General features: G+C 45.2%; 2 protein-coding genes across 9 annotated transcripts in view; one reads left to right on the top strand and one right to left on the bottom strand.

The window, feature by feature from the left end:
• Positions 1–6,741, top strand: part of CABYR (calcium binding tyrosine phosphorylation regulated) — a 29,505-nt gene extending 22,764 nt beyond the window's left edge. Inside the window, exons 1-6 of one of the 5 annotated variants that reach the window (XM_072034612.1) lie at positions 16–131; positions 517–687; positions 769–822; positions 3,888–4,784; positions 5,851–6,264; positions 6,657–6,741. In XM_072034612.1, the coding sequence (XP_071890713.1) occupies positions 552–687; positions 769–822; positions 3,888–4,784; positions 5,851–6,242 (1,479 nt within the window). In that variant the 5' untranslated portion in view covers positions 16–131; positions 517–551 and the 3' untranslated portion in view covers positions 6,243–6,264; positions 6,657–6,741. The other 4 variants (XM_072034616.1, XM_072034614.1, XM_072034613.1 and 1 more) reach the window with 4 other exon arrangements.
• A 1,206-nt stretch (positions 6,742–7,947) lies between these two features.
• OSBPL1A (oxysterol binding protein like 1A) overlaps positions 7,948–17,698 on the bottom strand; it is a 77,057-nt gene continuing 67,306 nt past the window's right edge. For 2 of the 4 annotated variants that reach the window (XM_038174648.2, XM_072034617.1), the window contains 5 exons: positions 15,721–15,837; positions 14,877–15,000; positions 12,410–12,500; positions 11,728–11,751; positions 7,948–9,140 (listed from right to left, as the gene is read on the bottom strand). In XM_038174648.2, the coding sequence (XP_038030576.1) occupies positions 9,038–9,140; positions 11,728–11,751; positions 12,410–12,500; positions 14,877–15,000; positions 15,721–15,837 (459 nt within the window). In that variant the 3' untranslated portion in view covers positions 7,948–9,037. The remainder of the gene's footprint in view (positions 9,141–11,727; positions 11,752–12,409; positions 12,501–14,876; positions 15,001–15,720; positions 15,838–17,698) is intronic. The other 2 variants (XM_027452218.3, XM_072034618.1) reach the window with 1 other exon arrangement.

The raw sequence follows: 17,698 nt of genomic DNA on the forward strand, positions 1-17,698 counted from the left end.
GGGATCTGCTGGTGACGGTGACGTGAGGGCCGTGGCGCAGGAGAACTGTGATGTCACGGCCCTGGAGAGGTTCCACCCAGGGAGCCCCAGCCTCGGTGGGGAGGCTGCGACAGGAGGGGGCCCTTGAGCAAGCAAGTACCGGGGCTGGGGGCGCAGGGAGCGGTGCATGTCCCGCGAATGTCCCAGGCTGAGACGTAGATGCCTCCTGTGTCTCATCACGGGGGCGTTTGGGTTTGGCCTGCCCTAAGGGGATGTGTGTTGGCACAGTTTTAAATGACCACGATGGTTTCCTTGCTGTAGGGTCAGACCGTGCTGCCCAAAGGGCCATGCAGTAGTGGGGTGAATGATTTGGATGCTGCACATGGTAACTGCCCCCGTTACATGTAAGGAGCGTTTGGGAGGTGTTGGAGAGGGGCTGTTGGTGGTGTGGCACAAGATGAGGCACTGCAGTCCCGTTGGACACCTCACACTGGGATGGGGTAGAAGATGCTCAACTTACCCATCTCCTCGTTGCAGATGAGAACCTGTAAGGCACCTTCCAACGGGAGAAGATGACCGAACTATCTGTTCCAGAGAGCCTTCACACCTTACTCGAGGGTGTGACCGCAGCAGTCATAAAAAACAAACCAGTAGACACTGCAGAGTTTGTAGCTCTCTATTTCCAAGACTTCATTGCCTTTCATAGAGGTTTGTTCCTACCAATCCTTATCTGAAAAGGACGAGCTGTTCGGGTGTTAACTACAGTTTAATTTGTGCTTCTATTTTCAGACAATCTAAATTTGAACTTAGAGGAAGTGGTGAAAAAATTTCATTTCAAGTACGGTAAGATGATTGTTGCTTATTCTTTTTGAAATATTTTGAGACCATGTTCCAACATAAACAGATGCAAGCAGTTTTCACTTACTGTGGGCTACATCCTATCTGTATGCAGCCCTGTGAAAGAGGCACACAGGCTCTGTGCTATTGAAGAGGTGGACATCTTCAGAAAGCACTTCCTTCATTCAGTGTGGGAAGAGCTAGTCCCCTGGGGTGCTCTGCTTTGTGCTCAAGCATAGGAGACAGCTAGGGTACTTTGGGGCATTTTAAGATATTGAAGTAGGATTTATCACATGCTAAGCAGATAGCGACTTTACAAATTATACCTATTCTTTGCAAATAGATACTGTTTGTTTATAAAATAGTAATAATAATAATAATTCTGCATGTTGCTGATTCCTTTGGGAAGTGCTGGGCATTCTCAGCTGCTCCCTGGGTTTGGCTGTAAGGGCTGGAGTAGATGGTGCCACCTGGAGGGTTGTGTGGGAGCGGTGATGGGTGCATTTTCTAGCCTGCAGCCTGTTGGTATCCATCCTGCTGGGTTGGGTCTCTGTTGTCTGCTTACCAAAAATACCAGCGTGCTCAAATATCCCATCACTTGGGGCTATGGGACACACAGGCTCTTTAGGGATCCTGGGCAGAATGAGAATGCTTCTAAGTTGTAGCTGTGATTAAAGCTTTATTATTTCACAGAATGTTGTAATTAGCCTAGCACTGGATTTTTCTAATCGGAATCACCGTAGCACAGAATTTTATAAGTAGCATGGCTTATGGTTACTTACCGCTTGTTCTGAGCACCTGGAGCCTCTGCAGTTTGGGTCAAATCTTAATACATAGTATGCAATGCAACAATGATAATCGAGGCTCAAAATGCACGTAAAGGAGTACGAGTCACTCGCTCAGTCCTTGGAGGAAACAGTCAGTAGTGGGAGCATTCCTCACCACCAGGGGGGTTCATTGGTTTTGCTGTCCAGCAGCAGTTCTGGTCCAAGCCCTACTTAGGACTTGCAGCTGCATGATTTTCTAGGCAGTGCTCTGTGTGCTGTTACGCTTCCCTGTTCAGTGACGGGCCCATCACGATGCTGGCAGGGAGGGGAAAGTTGGCCCAGTGTCCAGGGCCTTGAAGATAGGTGAGGAGGGAAGATGTCTGCCTGGTACCCAGGACCTTCAAGGCTGGGGATGATGGGGAGAAGGGCTGGGTTGATACATGACCAGCTTGCTTACATGTAATGGTTGTTTGCCTTCTAAAATGGCATTAGTTTTGCTAACCATATTACCAGAAATCAGGGGATACGGCTCGTTATCCCCATTGCTGAGAGTCCACCTTAGCTAGCTTCTGAGTAACCCTGCAACTAGCCAGCACTGGAGACAGTCTTGGTCTATAGATTGAGAGTTATGCATTGAGGAAATTACAGCAGTGATGAGATGTCTCAGCTATGAAAGGAAAGTGCTATTATCTTGTTCCTAGCTTAGGATGTCCCCTAAAACAAAACTTAGAACCACTGACTTCAGAAGTAGTTTTCTTGTAAAAATGTCTGGTGGAGATTGCAGTGTGACTTAAAATATCAATGAAAGCTGAATTTTGGTGCATTTGCAAATGTTGCATTAATTGTATCACACAGCTGTTTTTGCATAATGTCACATGAAAAAAAAAATTGTCTGAATACCTGTCAGTGATTCGCTTATGTGACTGTACACTGACCCCAACATCATCACCACACTCCAATACTCTTCGCTCAGAGGGTGGTGAGGCCCTGGCACAGGCTGCCCAGAGAAGCTGTGGATGCCCCATCCTTGGAGGTGTTCAAGACCAGGCTGGATGGGGTCTTGGGTTAACCTGGTCTGGTGGGAGGTGTCCCTGCCCATGGCAGGGGGCTGGAACGAGGCGATCCTTGAGGTCCCTTCCACCCCAAGCCATTCTGTGCATCCAAGCCAGCCTTGCCCTTCGTCCCTTATAGAGCACTTAGTTCCTCTTTTCCTCTGTTGCCTGCTCCCTACCATGTAGTCATCTAACATCCCTAGTGTAATGCAAGGGATGATCAGAGGAATTCTGTAACAAGCTCAAGCAAGGTTTCCTCTGGAGTTTCCCTCTATGTTGTGAGCATAGTTTTGGGCCTGTTTGTATGCTAGCAGGTAGCTAGTTAGCTTCTGTATCTGCTGGGGAGCCTGTCTTTTCTGTAGCACTCTGATACCAAGAGTGGGGCTGTGTTGGCTTGGGGACAGCAGAATAATGTTTTGAGAGAGGATTTCTCAGTCATTCTTTGAGTCGTTTCATTTCTGACCTCATCCAGTCATGACTTTAGGAAACAGCTCAATGCTAAGCTGTGATGACACGTCAAAGATTCACTGATTTTTTTACCCTGTGCTCCATCTGCAACTGTACCAGTCTTACACATTGGCTAATGCTCACTGAACATGGCAGCCAACAGATCTTGCTCATGTTTTTAATCAGTGTTGAGGGGTTTATGAACCAGGCGGTGGAACACTCTTTTGATCCCATGAGTACTCTTATGTGTTCCTCCCTAGATAGCTAATTGCTCAGCTGTTTTTCACTCTGTATCTAAAATCTGTTCATGGCTTATCTTCCGCATTTCAGTATGTGTTAAGTCAAGCAATCAAGATTCTTCAGGGAATTCAAATGTCACTGTCTGTGCATCTAAAAGAATTTGTGTGGATCCAAAGTGTTCTCAGGCATTGCAAAGGTGAACTGTAGCCTTCTAGCTGGCTTATTTAATATGCTTAACATTAAAAATCTATTTTTTTCTCTTTTTTTTTTTTTTAGTGGTGTTTGTGGACAGTAGATGAGAATGTAGCCATCGCTGTAGGATCAGGAATACAGTTAAGGATTCCTTGCTTCTGAAGTTGTGCTACTGCCTTCTGAAATTTCTTTCCTCTTACTGATAGCCAAGCAACCTCCCCCCCCCCAAAAAAAAAAAATTACACATCTCTGCAGCCTAGGAAGCCTCATAATTATGCAGTACAACATCTAATTGGGTTGACACTGAAATCACTCTTTGTTAACATGGAAACATTTGCTAATCTATTGCCATTATGTGCTTTTTACTTTGCAGAAAATCCAACTGGGGAACTAGAAAGGAAGGCATCAGAACACAGAGACATATCAATTTCTGGTGAGCCGCAGAAGAAGGAAGTTTCTACTGATACAGAGGAAGATCAACTTCTTGAAGACATCGCTATCGAGTATAGCTCCAAAGTAATCCAGTGCCCGTCAGCTGCCAGCTCTGTTGCAGAAAACAAACCCTCCACTGGACCTGACGGAGCTTCATCCCCTGAGGGCCCTGAACTTGCTTATGTGCCTGCCGATCCCGAGCAGCTCGCTACCCATATCCTAGGTAATACAGATTCTGCTTATTCTGTGAGGGATGTGGCAACCAGCGTGCAGACTCTTAATGAAGACTCTCAAGCCTCAGAGACTTCGTTTACACTAGTAGACGATGATGAAGAAGACGATGCTGCTGCCTTGGCAGCTGGGGCTTCTGTCGAGGCTGTTAGGTCACAACCAGGAGTGCAATGTTACTCCCCCGTGGCTGGAGAACCAGGGCCCTCAGACAGCCAGGCTGATGTCTCAGCAAATTATGCAGAACAAGTTTCATCATCCCTTTTGCAGGAAGACCCTTTTCTTCCACCACCACCACCACCACCATCACTTTCTTCCCAATGGCAGTTGCAGGTTGCACCTCCCAGCAGCGCAGCTGAGGCTATCTCAACTGCTGAGGGTTGGGATAAGCCGACGGTGGATGCAGAGGTTCCACCTTTCACAGAGCAGTTCCCAGAGAAAATAATCATTCCCTTTATAGAACAAACAGCTTATCTGTTAAAGATCGGTGTAGGCCAGGTCTCATGTGCTAAGACCTTAGGTCCACCTGCTGCTGCTGCAGTGTGCCAGCCTGAGGGAGTGGAATCCGCAGCACACATGGAGTCAGCTGAGCAAGTTTATGTCATGTCAGGTAAGAAAGGTCCTTGTGTCATCTTCCTGTTCCAGCGGCCAGCCCTACTAACTTCATCAGTGGTTATTGAATGGAAAACCACCTACATCAGCGCAGCGGAGTGGCAGTGACTTTTCAGAAGCTACTGTACCAGCACTGCTTGGCCACAGCGCATGTTAGATCTCTGCGATCTGTTGCAAGAAGTGTGGCTAGCTCTGGGCAAGACTGCTGCTTTCCTGTGGATAAATGCAGATGAGGGCAAAGGGAAGGTAGCCCTTGATCCCAAACGGTCTTGCTCAAAACAAGCCATACTTGCTGAAGCAGGTAGGAGAGGCCTAAGATGTGCCCTGTGGCTGAAGATGTGACTGGTAAGAGCTCCTCTTCTTCAAAGATCTCACATTCCAGCATTGATGTATGAGGTTTTCCATTTAAAAACAAATGGTGGTGGTTGCCTGTGCTGTCTTGGTGAAACTGGTGAGTTTCTGCAGCTGCGCTGGGTGGGCTGAGCACTGATCATCAGTTCTGCAAACATGAAGAGAGCTGGTGCTCTGTTTCTTGGTGAAGCCCTCATCACCATCGCTTCCATGTGGTGATAAGTGCCTGGCTCATCCCTCGCCCAGCTGGAAAAACCCTCCAGGGTGGAGCTCCCCTGCCCCAGGTCTCCCAGGTTCTGCAGAATCTGTCCAAGCCTCATCCCAGGTGCTAGGAGAAGTAATACAGTTGTGAGGTCTCAGCAAAGCATGGTGTAGAGGAGAGCTGAACTTGAGCAGATCTCTAAATTAATGATGTTGCCTCTTAAGACATGGTTTTTGGAGAGTTTGGCAAGCCTTAGTTTCAGAAGTGCTGGTCAAATGGCTGAGTTCTCACATGCTCACTCAGGAGAGCCTCTGACCATGAGCAGTTCCACTTCCCCAGGCTGCAGGTGTCTGTCAGCTGTGTTTCAAACTGCACCTGCTATCCCAGCTCTCTTCTCCACCATGCTTGCTTTTACGAAGCGTAGGTCTGTTTGTCTTAAACGTAAGGACTTAGACTGTGACTGGAATTCACTGCTCCTGACACCAGCCCTCTTACGTTTTTGTCTTTGTAGCCATGGCATCAAAGGAAGCCGGACAGCCACCACCATGTTCTAATGTGTGGACCCTCTATTGCCTAACTGACTTGAGGCAAGGTCAAAAGCCACCATCCCCCGGTCAGCTGCCACAAGTGTCTGCTCCAATTTATGCGATGCGAGAAGAGAACAAGAGGGGAGACACTCCACCTTTCATTTTAGTGGGCTCTACCATTCAGACCAGGCAGGACTGGCAGTCTCTCCCTAGCCACGCTGTCTTCACACAGCAAGGGGCAGGTGCCAGGAGACTCACGGTAGTCCCAGTCCCCGTAGCCAGGCCAGCCGATGAGGAAACAGACAGGCCCTGTGTGCCAGACTTTATCTCGGTTGCCATCCCTCTGGATATGGTGATGTCTGCCAAGCAAGGCTGACCAGCTGGCCACACGCGCGCAGGTATAAACGCCCGTGCCGAGGGTTACAGGGGAGATGCTGGGGTTTGGCTTTTGCTACTGATAAGCGTAATTCAACCCATCTTTAAATACAGTCAGGTTTAAGGCTAGTGATTAAACTACTTGTCATGCATAACAGACACGAGGCCTTGCCCAGCTTGTTACTTTGCAGTTCGTACTACTGCTCTTGCTCTGGTTTTAGCCTACAGTAACCAAGATTTAATCTGATATTTACATACAGCTCAACCCTTTTTAAAAAAATCAGACTGCAAGTGTAGCGTGACATTGTTGCACAATACTATTTAACTTTAGAGTTCATTTTGGTGACATAATTAAATTGTAGTTCTCAGTATATATATACACCTTGTACTGAGTTCATGCTGTTTTTTTAAACAGGTTGAGAAGTGACGCTGGCTGGCCTTCAGGACACGTTCGTAAGGAATGGAATTTAACATATTAAAAACTGCTTTATAAAAATGAACTGCATCCTGTGCATTTTATACTTCTCTAGCCAACCGTGTCCTGGGGTGCATCAAGCACGGCATCGCTAGCAGGTCGAGGGAGGTGATTGTCCCGCTCTACTCTGCGCTGGTGCGGCCTCACCTCGAGTACTGTGTGCAGTTCTGGGCACCACAGTATAAAAAGGACATGAAACTGTTGGAGAGTGTCCAGAGGAGGGCTACGAAGATGGTGAAAGGCCTGGAGGGGAAGACGTACGAGGAACGGCTGAGGGCACTGGGCCTGTTCAGCCTGGAGAAGAGGAGGCTGAGGGGAGACCTCATTGCAGTCTACAACTTCCTCGTAAGGGGGTGTCGAGAGGCAGGAGACCTTTTCTCCATTAACACCAGCGACAGGACCCGCGGGAACGGAGTTAAGCTGAGGCAGGGGAAGTTTAGGCTGGACATCAGGAAGGGGTTCTTCACAGAGAGAGTGGTTGCACACTGGAACAGGCTCCCCAGGGAAGTGGTCACTGCACCGAGCCTGACTGAATTTAAGAAGAGATTGGACTGTGCACTTAGTCACATGGTCTGAACTTGGGTAGACCTGTGCGGTGTCAAGAGTTGGACTTGATGATCCTTAAGGGTCCCTTCCAACTCAGGATATTCTATGATTCTATGATTCTATGACATACCCAGTGTAACTTCCAGCATGCACTATGAAAATGCAGTATTACAATATGACCAGAGACATCGGCTACCACTGTTGTGTTGCCGAGTGCTCCAGCTCCTTCACTGTGCTAACGGTGTATGCATAAGCTCAAACTACACAGAAATTATATAGAGCTTAAGTTAGTTCAGTGTATAGTGTAAAAAAGAAAACAGGAACTGTAGTTGTAGCTTGTACTGCTGGGGTTATACTCACGTGAAAGGCTGCCAAGAGAACGCATTTCCCCTTATCTATGCAAACGTCACTGCATCACTGCACTGCCTGGGTAATTCTAGTAGTGCACAGTAAAAATAGAAAGTATCTCATTGCCTTCAGTACAGTTTTGCTGGTCCAGCTTCCAGGCAGCAGGCTCCGCAGCCTCACTGCAGTTCAGGAAGAAGGGACTGCATTCCCCAGCCATCCCCAGCTCCCATAAGCAGAAAAGAGGGCAGTGGAGCCCACTACCCACTCCACTGCAGCAGCTTTTGCAGTAGGCCTGCTCTGAAATGCCCAGCGCTGTTAGACAACACTCTAGACCATATGCAAGAAGTTTTGAAGCCTTTATTTAGTAGCAATTAAATTATTTGATTAACACTAACCTCCAGACAGCAGTTAAAATATTGTACAAAGAGCAGCTTGCCCTCTAGAAGCTCTGTACACAGTTCAATATAAACTTACATTCTAAGATTGAATGCACCCCACTGAAAAGGGGTAAAGCAGCTGTGCACAGGAGGCCTCACCGAGGTGCCTTACTACCTCTGAAATGCACAAGACTTCCTCCCAGGGAATTTGCACAGTACAGACACAGTTCCTGTCCCCCACCACCGTGTCCCGCTGGGTCCTGGGCTGGATCAGTTCTTGCCTTTTTGCAGTGGTGCTGGGCACCAGAACTTCTAGTGCATTAAACAGATTCTTTTTAAACCTGTTACTAGTGTGCAGTTCGAATCAGATCTGTAGGTGTTTAAATGGCTCTTAATTCCATAAACCATAAGGTTGGTAGCAAAACAGGAGAGCAAAATTCAAAACACACTGCACAAAACATTGAATAAATACCTCTGATTAATGTTACCAGCTTAAACAACTGCGTGAATGCTCCAGAAATGGGCACGCTTCTGGAATCTGGCCAGAGCTCAGGATTCAAGGGAGTTGCTTTAGTAAAAGAAAAGTCACTTTATGAAAAATTACATCTTTACAAGAGTGACACACCCTTCTTTGCTTTAAGAACGGACTATTGCAATTACTTTGTGTGCTTTTAAACATTCTCATGTCACAATAAATAAAACCAGTTTTACTTGTGCCGACTTTAGCTATGAAAGAAAGTATTCACAGAACAGCCGAGGGTGTTCTAGTCCTCATACACCACAACCTAATATAGGTGTATTCAGCAAACGGGGCAGCTCTACACCATGACGACGTACTGGCTTTGTCCGCACGGGACCCACCATCAGCCACAAAAAGTACTCCCTACCTCAGGGACTGCAGGTCATGTACCACCAGCTTTACTGTGGAGACGTATAATATATTCTGTTGGATAACATGTCAGTTTTTTTCAGGAGGTAAGTAAAACGAGGGAAAACATTAAAACAGATTAAGACTTATTTGTGTCTCAGCCACAGGCTTCTTATTGCGTTTTAATAAATATCAGGCAAGTTAAAGTAGTTTCTGTCCCAGTAGTTGCCAGAATAAAGCCAGTCCTGTGTACCGGTGTAGGGGTTGGGGCCTTGGTGGAACCATCTGTAAGGAAACACACAGCACGTTAGGGAAGCTGTTCACGCATTCCTGTGGAAGTTCAGAACTGCTTTGCTGCATCTTCAGTGGTTACTGCTCAAAGTAACTACGGTGAATGCCGGAGCCCTCTGGATTTTAAATTCCTAAGTCAGATTTCCCTATTCCCAACACTACTTTGGTGTCTCCCAGGTGAAGTTGCTAACACTTATTTTGTCACTTGAAGAAGTCAAGACTATCACACAGCAAGGACAGGTCCAGTTATACTTCAAAGCAGTTGTGAACAGTCATTTTGGCATGCAGGAGCACTAACAGTTTTTTCAAGACACATTAAAACACTGCAAGCACCACAGTCCTGGAAACAGAAAAATGTTAGGATCTAGATTTCCCCTTGTGTTTTACGGCCTTGTTTTGCAGTGCACTAACTCACAACAAGCGTGTTAACACTCATCAGCATGGACAAAATTCCCCCCAGGGGCTGCGGGGGAAGTCCCGGCCTATCACCGCGTAAGGCCTTGCACCCCAGTGTCAGCGCTGTGGGGCTAACCCCAAAGCCAAGAAAGCTGGTTCCAGCTGCAGGAAACTATGTGCAAGCTTCTGCTGAGCTGGCTGCTGCCAGGCACTCTGGATGTGACACTGCCTTTGTTTCCCTTCTCTCTCCTCCTGCCTCCTCTGGAAGCAAGCTGTGTGTACGTGCCCACAGATGTGCGCACATGTAGCAGGGCAGGTAGGGGGGTGACTGTAGAGTAGGGTGCACTTCACAAGGCCAGACTGCTGGCAAGTGGCCCCCAGCAGCAAGTAGGACCTGTCAGAGCACCACGGTACAGGAGTTTGTCCTCCTCCCTCACACCAACGCTGTATGGCATTACTGAGCACTGCTTACTGCTTGGGCCCAGCTCTATTTTCTACCTCACAGCAGCAGACCGCACGCCACCAGCCCTCTAGCAGCTAAAGGTTTTGCTGTGTTCTGCCAAGCCATGTTCACAGTGCAAAGCAGGTTGCTGTAAGCCCTTTCTGTGGTTAATAAGCTCCAAACACCTCAGTGGCCTCAAAAGCCAGTTCGTGCTTTATATGCCTCACTGCAGTGAGTGCCCTTCCTTAAATCACGCGTGTGTCTGGCAGCCCACTTAAACTAAACTCTGCTGTTCAAGGATATCATTGGGTCCCCCAAGCAGAAGTTAAATCAAATTCGGACCAATTATGAGAAACTGACTTTGAAAAGCAAAAGCCTGAAGGCAGCCAGTCCTACAGTGCCACACCACGAAGTGGAGCAGCTTGTAGGCGAGGCTGGCTGGGTCCAGGAGGGTTGAGATGCGTATCAGAAGTAACGCCCTGCTGAGCAGCAGTGGTCCTGCCCTGATTAAATGAAGGAGTCAACAGAAGGCAGAAATAGCTGTCACCCCTTGTGTTGTACGTGGCTCATGACCATAACACCTCCATGCAGGATGCATCAGCTGTTCTGATGTAAAGTGTGTGTGTGTGCACGCGTGTGCCTAGCACGGCACCTAGCACACACACACATTCGCCTCATCCCTCAGAGGAAGGAGCTTCACCCCTTGGTACCTCACTGCTGCATCTGCAGCACTGGAAAAAATCAGGACACCGGAGCATCCTCCAGTGCTGCTGCTGCCAGCATGGGAAGGACAGGGGGACCCAAAGCGATGGGCAGCTAAGTGACAGGGGAAGGAGCAGGATCTGAATCACCAGCAACAAGAACCCCTCTGCTTCAGAACTGAACCAGTCTTTACTCAGGAGTTCAGACTGCTGCTCAGCATGAATCACTTCTTCAGAAACACCAAGGCTCCCCTTCTGAAGCGGATTCAAAATAAACAATCACCTGGCACTTTGGAGAAGTCTCTTAGGAGGGAAGAATCTGCTAGACAAGCTAAGTAATATACCTTTATGGGGCCTGCAAGGTGCAGCAGTTTACATCAATTTACATCATGCCGCAGATGAAGACCTACAGCTGACCTGCTGGGAACAGTTAGGAGAATTTCCCTTCACAGTATGGCTTTTTTCCCCCCAAGCCCAACCCTTTGCATTAAAATGGAAAGGAGCTGTTCCTACATAATTTATGTTCATCCTTTGGAAGCAGCTGTACTTGGCATTCCTACTGAGGAGATCAAATACTAGGGGGAAAAAAAAGGAAACCAAGGAGTTCTTAAAGGATACCAGGCAAATGGTGAGCAGGTCTAAAGTTCATGCACTGTCTACTTGCACTACAACAGCTGAAGAACCTTGGGAATGGTTTCTGCACTCATTACAGACCTTGTAAAACCACTGCTCTGAATTGTGCTCTGGAAATTCCCCTACTCCTGATATTCAAAGTCCAGGTGCTTTGAGCTATGCCTTAAGGTACTTCAGACACCTGGAAGAACACGGTGTAGTCTCCCTTGCTTTAAAAACATTTGGCAGGAGCTAGAACCAAAGCTTATAAGGCCTCTGAATTCAGGAAAGGAAGAGGGAAGTGTAAGGCTGTCCAGCATTTACTCAGAAGCATTACAAAGATGTTATTTTGCACCATTTTCGGGGCAGACAAACCCAAACACTTCAAGAGAGCAGGCATAAGAAAAAGACAGTTCAGACATAACCAAACCTGGGACTCTGGGATGATGGGTGACTTCGTTTGGAGGAAAGAAAACAAAAAGTGATTTATAGTTACAAATAGACATTTTAAAGACATTTAATCCATAGTGTCTGGGTGTATTAATAGCTAATTAGTAAAGAAGAGATGAAGTTTGGTTCCTTTTAGAGTTTAGCCCTACTGTTTCATTTCTTTTCCTTTTTTTTTTTTCCCTGTGAAGGGATGACCAACCTATTGATATAAATTTAATAGACTCCAGTCAAACTAGGTTTATATGGTCATGTTTTCAAGACTTCTGCTTAGCTTGCTGTGCTTAAGAGCTCCCAACTGACTTCCCTCACCTTATGGTTTAAAAAATTATCCTGGCAGATGCTAAAAAGTAAGCTAACTTTCCCCTCAGTTCTAATTTTTGCAGTTGGTCATGCTCTCGGAAAGGAGGAAATGACTTAGCGAGGTGAGAAAGCCATTTCACCACGTTGAAAACAGCTGACTGTGGTGGGAATGCAGCGTTGCCGACACACAGCAACTGATCTGAGAAGTGACAGCAGTTAATAAGCTGTCAAGTTCACTGGAAGAATCATTTCTTCCTCCCTTTGGCCAAGCACCCAAATTTGAGGCAATTATAAGTTAATCACTTGCGTGTTCAAAGCCTTTATACGACTAACTCCACGTGCAGAAACGCGGGCACGCTTACCTTGTCTTCCAGTCTTCCTCTGACTTTGAACGATTTTTGCGGGCGGTCCTTTGCTTTTCTTCTAGCCTCTTCTTTTCCTCACTAGCTAGGTCTTGAAGGAGTAAAAATACACAGGTAAATAAATATTCACAAGGCCTTCGTGTATATACATATGTACATAAAAATTTGTATATAAGAGAGAGTCACAGCTGACCCAGCAAATTAACAAGGGACGTAGAAAAATTGTCCATTTAAAAAGCCATCTACATAACACAGTAATGTTCCTGTTCTGGCCTAAGAGCAGAGCCAGGCCAGCTGTGGCACAAGATCAGCCACTGATACATTCCGGTCTCGTGACCACTAAATACACATTTATTCACATTCTGAGGTCCATTAAAACATTTCCATGTCAGCAAATGTGAGCTAGGGGAGGCAGCATATCTAGAATTTATTTCAGTAGGGAAACTGATAAAGTACAACACAATGCTGGATTTATTGCCAAAGTCTGGCCACCTGCCGGAATTTTGGGTACGCTGTTACTAGTGCTTAGTTTCTGGTCAGTAAGGGTTTGCAATAATCATCTCCAAACCATGAAGAATAATCTTTGCAGCACGCTTTTGTTGTTGTTGTTGTTGTTAAAGTAAGCTTGCATTTGGCCAGAAGGACAGGCTTGTTTTTCCTTCAGAATATCTCAGGACTAAGTCAGAAGTCAGACTAAGAAGCAGATTAAATGAAAGGCATGATCTCTTTCATACTTGAATCCTCAAAAAGGGTTTCACAAACAGTTCAGAAAGAAGTATTTGAGAGAATTATTTTTGGAAGACCAACTGCATGTTACCAGTCTATCTGCAAGATCAACTTTAGGCTGTTAGTATAGTGAAGGAACATTTAACTCTTGTTAAAGGCACAGGTACTGCACTTCAAGTTTAGACACACAAGTTATTGGCGATGCTGTGAACCAGGAATGTCCACCCTGCTGGCCAAAAAACAATCCAGCAGACAGAAGAGACTGCTTGTAGGAATTCATTGATCGGCTTTTTTTTTTTTATAAGCTTCAAAGAAATTATCAGCTTCTGAGAAAAAAACTCAGAAGTACAATTGCACTGTAGTATGTCTGTTTCATTGTTTTTCATACCTAAGTCTCAGACTATTTATCAGAAGTAGTCACAGTCATCATGCTATTACGTAGGTGAAGCTGAATCAAAGGTTTCATGACTTACCCAAATCACTTAACAAGCCAGAAAAAAAAAATCAGAAGCCCCCATGCTTTTAGCCTACGAATGTGGCCACCCTGCTTTATAAGTAAAATGACAAAGAGAGAGGGGCAAAAAAAGGGCTGGGGGAGGTTGTTCCACACCATAATCAAGTATTTAACACCAAGTTGCACGTCAGAAGACTAAAAGACACTTTTCACTCCATGACATTACAGTAACAATCTCTATGAGGTTTCTAAAAAGCACACAATTTCTACTCATTTGAAGTCTCATTCACTTCTAATTCACTATTCTAGGACAACAAAAGTGTTCAATTCCCAGCGAAGAATGATTTTGCAGCAAGTACATTTGACGTTGCAGTTTCAACTTAAATACTTTCGACTGCATTAGTCAGAATTGGCACAACAAAATATCCCTTTTGCACTGGCTGATGAAAACAGAAACCAAAAAGTTCACAAACACTTCTGAGACTCTCTTCTTAGATTAGTCTCCAATTATAGGGCTTGACTACAGAGCACAACAAAGGGTCTCAAACTAAATAAAAAGCATAGCATGAAGTTTAAGATTCCTGCTTATATGGAAGAACACAAACAAGTAGGTGGTGCAGTGTGTTCCTGGACAGGAGCTAAGCCACTCATTCTCTCCAATTTGCCAAGGAGGAACTAGGGAGAGAATCAAAGAGCAAAAGCAAGAAAAACTCATGGGTCAAGACTAAGACAGTTTAATAAGTGAAGGGGACAAAAAAGAGGAGAAAGTGATGCAAGGGCAATCACTTATCACCTCCCAGCAGCAGACCTATGCCCTGCCAGTCTCCAAGCAACAGCTGCTTTGGGAAAACATCCTCCCTGACAAAGTTTTGTTGCTGAGCATGATGTTAACAGCATGGAAAACCTCTGACCAGTTGTAGTCAGATGCGCCCCCTCCTAACTGCACTCACCCCAGCCCACTTGCTTGGGGACAGAGGAGAAACAGAGGTGGCCTTGATGCTACACAAACATTCAACAGCATGTCATCAGTGCTGCCTTGGGCACCAGTGTAAAACACAGCACCGTAACGTTAGGCTGCTACGAACAAAATTAGTTAGTACCTAACCCAGTACAGGTGGGCAGCGTACCTTTCCCACTAGAGGCACACCAGTTAAAGAGTTATGGTCTTGTAGCATGGGTAACTACTTATTCTAAAAGTTCATCTAATAATTTAAAAATGGAATTTGTTTCCTTGTGTTTTTTTTTTCCCCTCCAGCCCTTCAGTTTTAACGAGAAATAAAAACGTACCTATCTCTCCATTTTCCATGGCTCTGATATCTGGTCGTAGCCGGCAGTCAGTTTTGGGAATGACGCTCTCCATTTCTTTGTCCAACTCATTCAAAGCCATGGCAAAGCTAGTGAAGTTGTACATCTGAAATACAGAGATACAGCTGAAAGTTGACTTTCTTACAAAGCCTCTAGCTGCTAGCCTTAATACACGCCAGAACAGATGTATAAAAACAAACATCCAGATGCTCTTATATTATTTAATCACTCAAGATAGGAATACTGAAGACACCAGCAGAGCTGCACGGTCAGGAAGAGTGTAGCTGATCCTTGGCGGTTCTGTTTAACCAGGACAGCATCCAATTACTCAGTGCACTACTTCTCTCTTATCTTATTTTTCCAGTCCTACTGGTATTTTCCCCAGCTCCGTAAGGAGACTTCCCCCTTGATTAACTTACTGAGGGCACCTTTTCTTGTTCCAATTCTTTTTTTTTCTCCCGTAGTGGCACACATGCCCTCAGTCCCTGCTCACTGGCTCTCCAGCTCCACAGCCCTTCACACACCACTGAGGTTATGTGCCTCAGCGGAGGAACAGAGTGGAGAGAAGAAGTGGGGAAGTTGCCCATACCTCTGGCTGCACGAAGCACTCCATTTTGCAGAAAAACTGAGCTAACTAGAGTCATACCTGTGGAGGTTACCCCTCCAACCCCACATTACAGTTAAAACTGTAGTGAGAAAGTTTGTTGCTGTGACCAGGCAAACCCACACCCGTTAGTGAAAAAGAGGACAAATTAATTTGCTTTGCGTTGACCAGACAGAACAACAGGATAGCATGCACTTTTCAATAAACAGAAGCACGGCTGACCTGTGCTGAATTTGGAGGTCTTGGAGTTATCTTCCATAGCAAAATACTTCCAGGAATAACATACACACTCTCAGAATCTGGCAATGGCATCTCATCAGGTTCCTCGGTATTGCCCACCTAAAAGTAGCACATAAAGAAAATGGAAATATTTTACTATTTTTATTATCATCACAGAATGGTTTGGTTTGGAGGGGACCTTAAAGCCCATCCAGTTCCACCCCCCTGCCATGGGCAGGGACACCTCCCACCAGACCAGGTTGCTCAAAGCCCCATCCAGCCTGGCCTCCAGGGATAGGGCATCCACAGCTTCTCTGGGCAACCTGTGCCAGTGCCTCACTGCCCTCTGAGTGAAGAATTTATTCTTTATACCTAATCTAAACCTACAGTTTTTTAGTTTAAAGCTATTATTCCTTGTCCTACCACTACATTGTCTAATAAGGAATCCCTCTCCTGCATTTCTGGCTCAGATCAAGCTTCTCATCAACCAGCACCTGCAGGTCCTTCTCCTTAGGGCTGCTCTCAGTCCCTTCTCTGCCCAGTTTGTATTTGTGCTTAGGATTGCCCTAGCCCAAATGCATCATCATCAATATTAAGGAGTCAAACAATTTACACTTGTTCTTTCTAACACTGGAACTTATGTAAAATTACTTTTACCAAATGTAAATTTCAGGAACAAATTTTTCAAGATGTGTACTCCCTCCCAAGCAAAGACTACCAGCAGTCTCTTACATCGGTATCTTCATGGATAAAATTTGGATGATCAAGTGTTAAGAAAGGTCAATTCTTCTACTAGAAAAATGTCCCATTTACTCAAACACAAGCACTTCCATACCTGATGGCATTAATTCAGCCACACAAGATTATGTTACTGTCCTGAACTAAAGCCAGCTAGACAACCAGCAAGACCCTCACAAGAAAATTTGGTGCTACTATCACAGCTAAACACAGCAGTTCATTTCAGAGACCACAGAAGAGCAGAGCTGAACTTAAAGACAACTAATGCTCTAAAACCCCTGGCTACATGCTAACAGCTTTAATCCTGCTGCTAATAAGCTTTGCTCTCTGATGGTTGTATCAGATAATACAGACTGATGTTTTAGTACAAAAAAAATCCCACCACCCAGAATGGACTCAACTGTCCTTCAAGCTGATTCAATCTTTCAGAAATTAGGAGTTTGAAGCAAAACAGATCAGAAAACTCATATAACAAAAAATAATAAAACATATAACAAAACAAGGGCACTTAAGTAACAGACTGTCAAACTCCAAACCAACTTTTATAGAAAAATCTAGAATGCATGCTACAATTTGAGCCTGGTTTGATACATGACCTTAAAAGTACCACAAGAATTACAAGGAATTCAGGGAAAAGAAAAAAAGGGATTTTCCAAGTGCTTTTGCCATGACATCGACTATTTTATACTCAGCACTGCCCAATATCTCTTTCATAAACTATACTACCAGGAGGGTAATAAAAGACTTGCCAAAGCAAGTGTCTATTGTCTGTAACCAGGTATGCATGAGGGCAGGTGCTAGTGCCTTTCAGTATTTCCTTCCACATATTAGCACTGAAAATTCTGCACAAAATGTTTCGTCTTGATAAAAAAAAAAAAAAAAAAAAAAAAAAAAAAACCACCTAGTTTATTCAGAGCAGAGTTATCTTGGCCTAAATCAAGGGTCTACTCTTATGCTGATGTTGGTAAAACACTACCTTTGCATACATGAAGACTTATTCAGCACCCTGCCAAATTCTATTTCCAGTAGTTTCATCCCTATAAAAATCAGAGATTTAGATGGAAAACCTGGGGCATTTTGAAAAAGGACTTGCATCCCAGCTGGTCCCCTAAAGGGAGACAGAAAAAATCCTACATTAGCAAAAACAAAGCAAGAAGGAATTGCTGGAAAACAACTTAAAAAAAAATCTGAAAATTCTAATGAAAAGTAATTTGAACGGCAACATACCTTCACGCCTGAATAA

This window comes from Anas platyrhynchos, chromosome 2 (genome assembly GCF_047663525.1).
Source record: "Anas platyrhynchos isolate ZD024472 breed Pekin duck chromosome 2, IASCAAS_PekinDuck_T2T, whole genome shotgun sequence".
Classification (NCBI taxonomy): domain Eukaryota; kingdom Metazoa; phylum Chordata; class Aves; order Anseriformes; family Anatidae; genus Anas; species Anas platyrhynchos.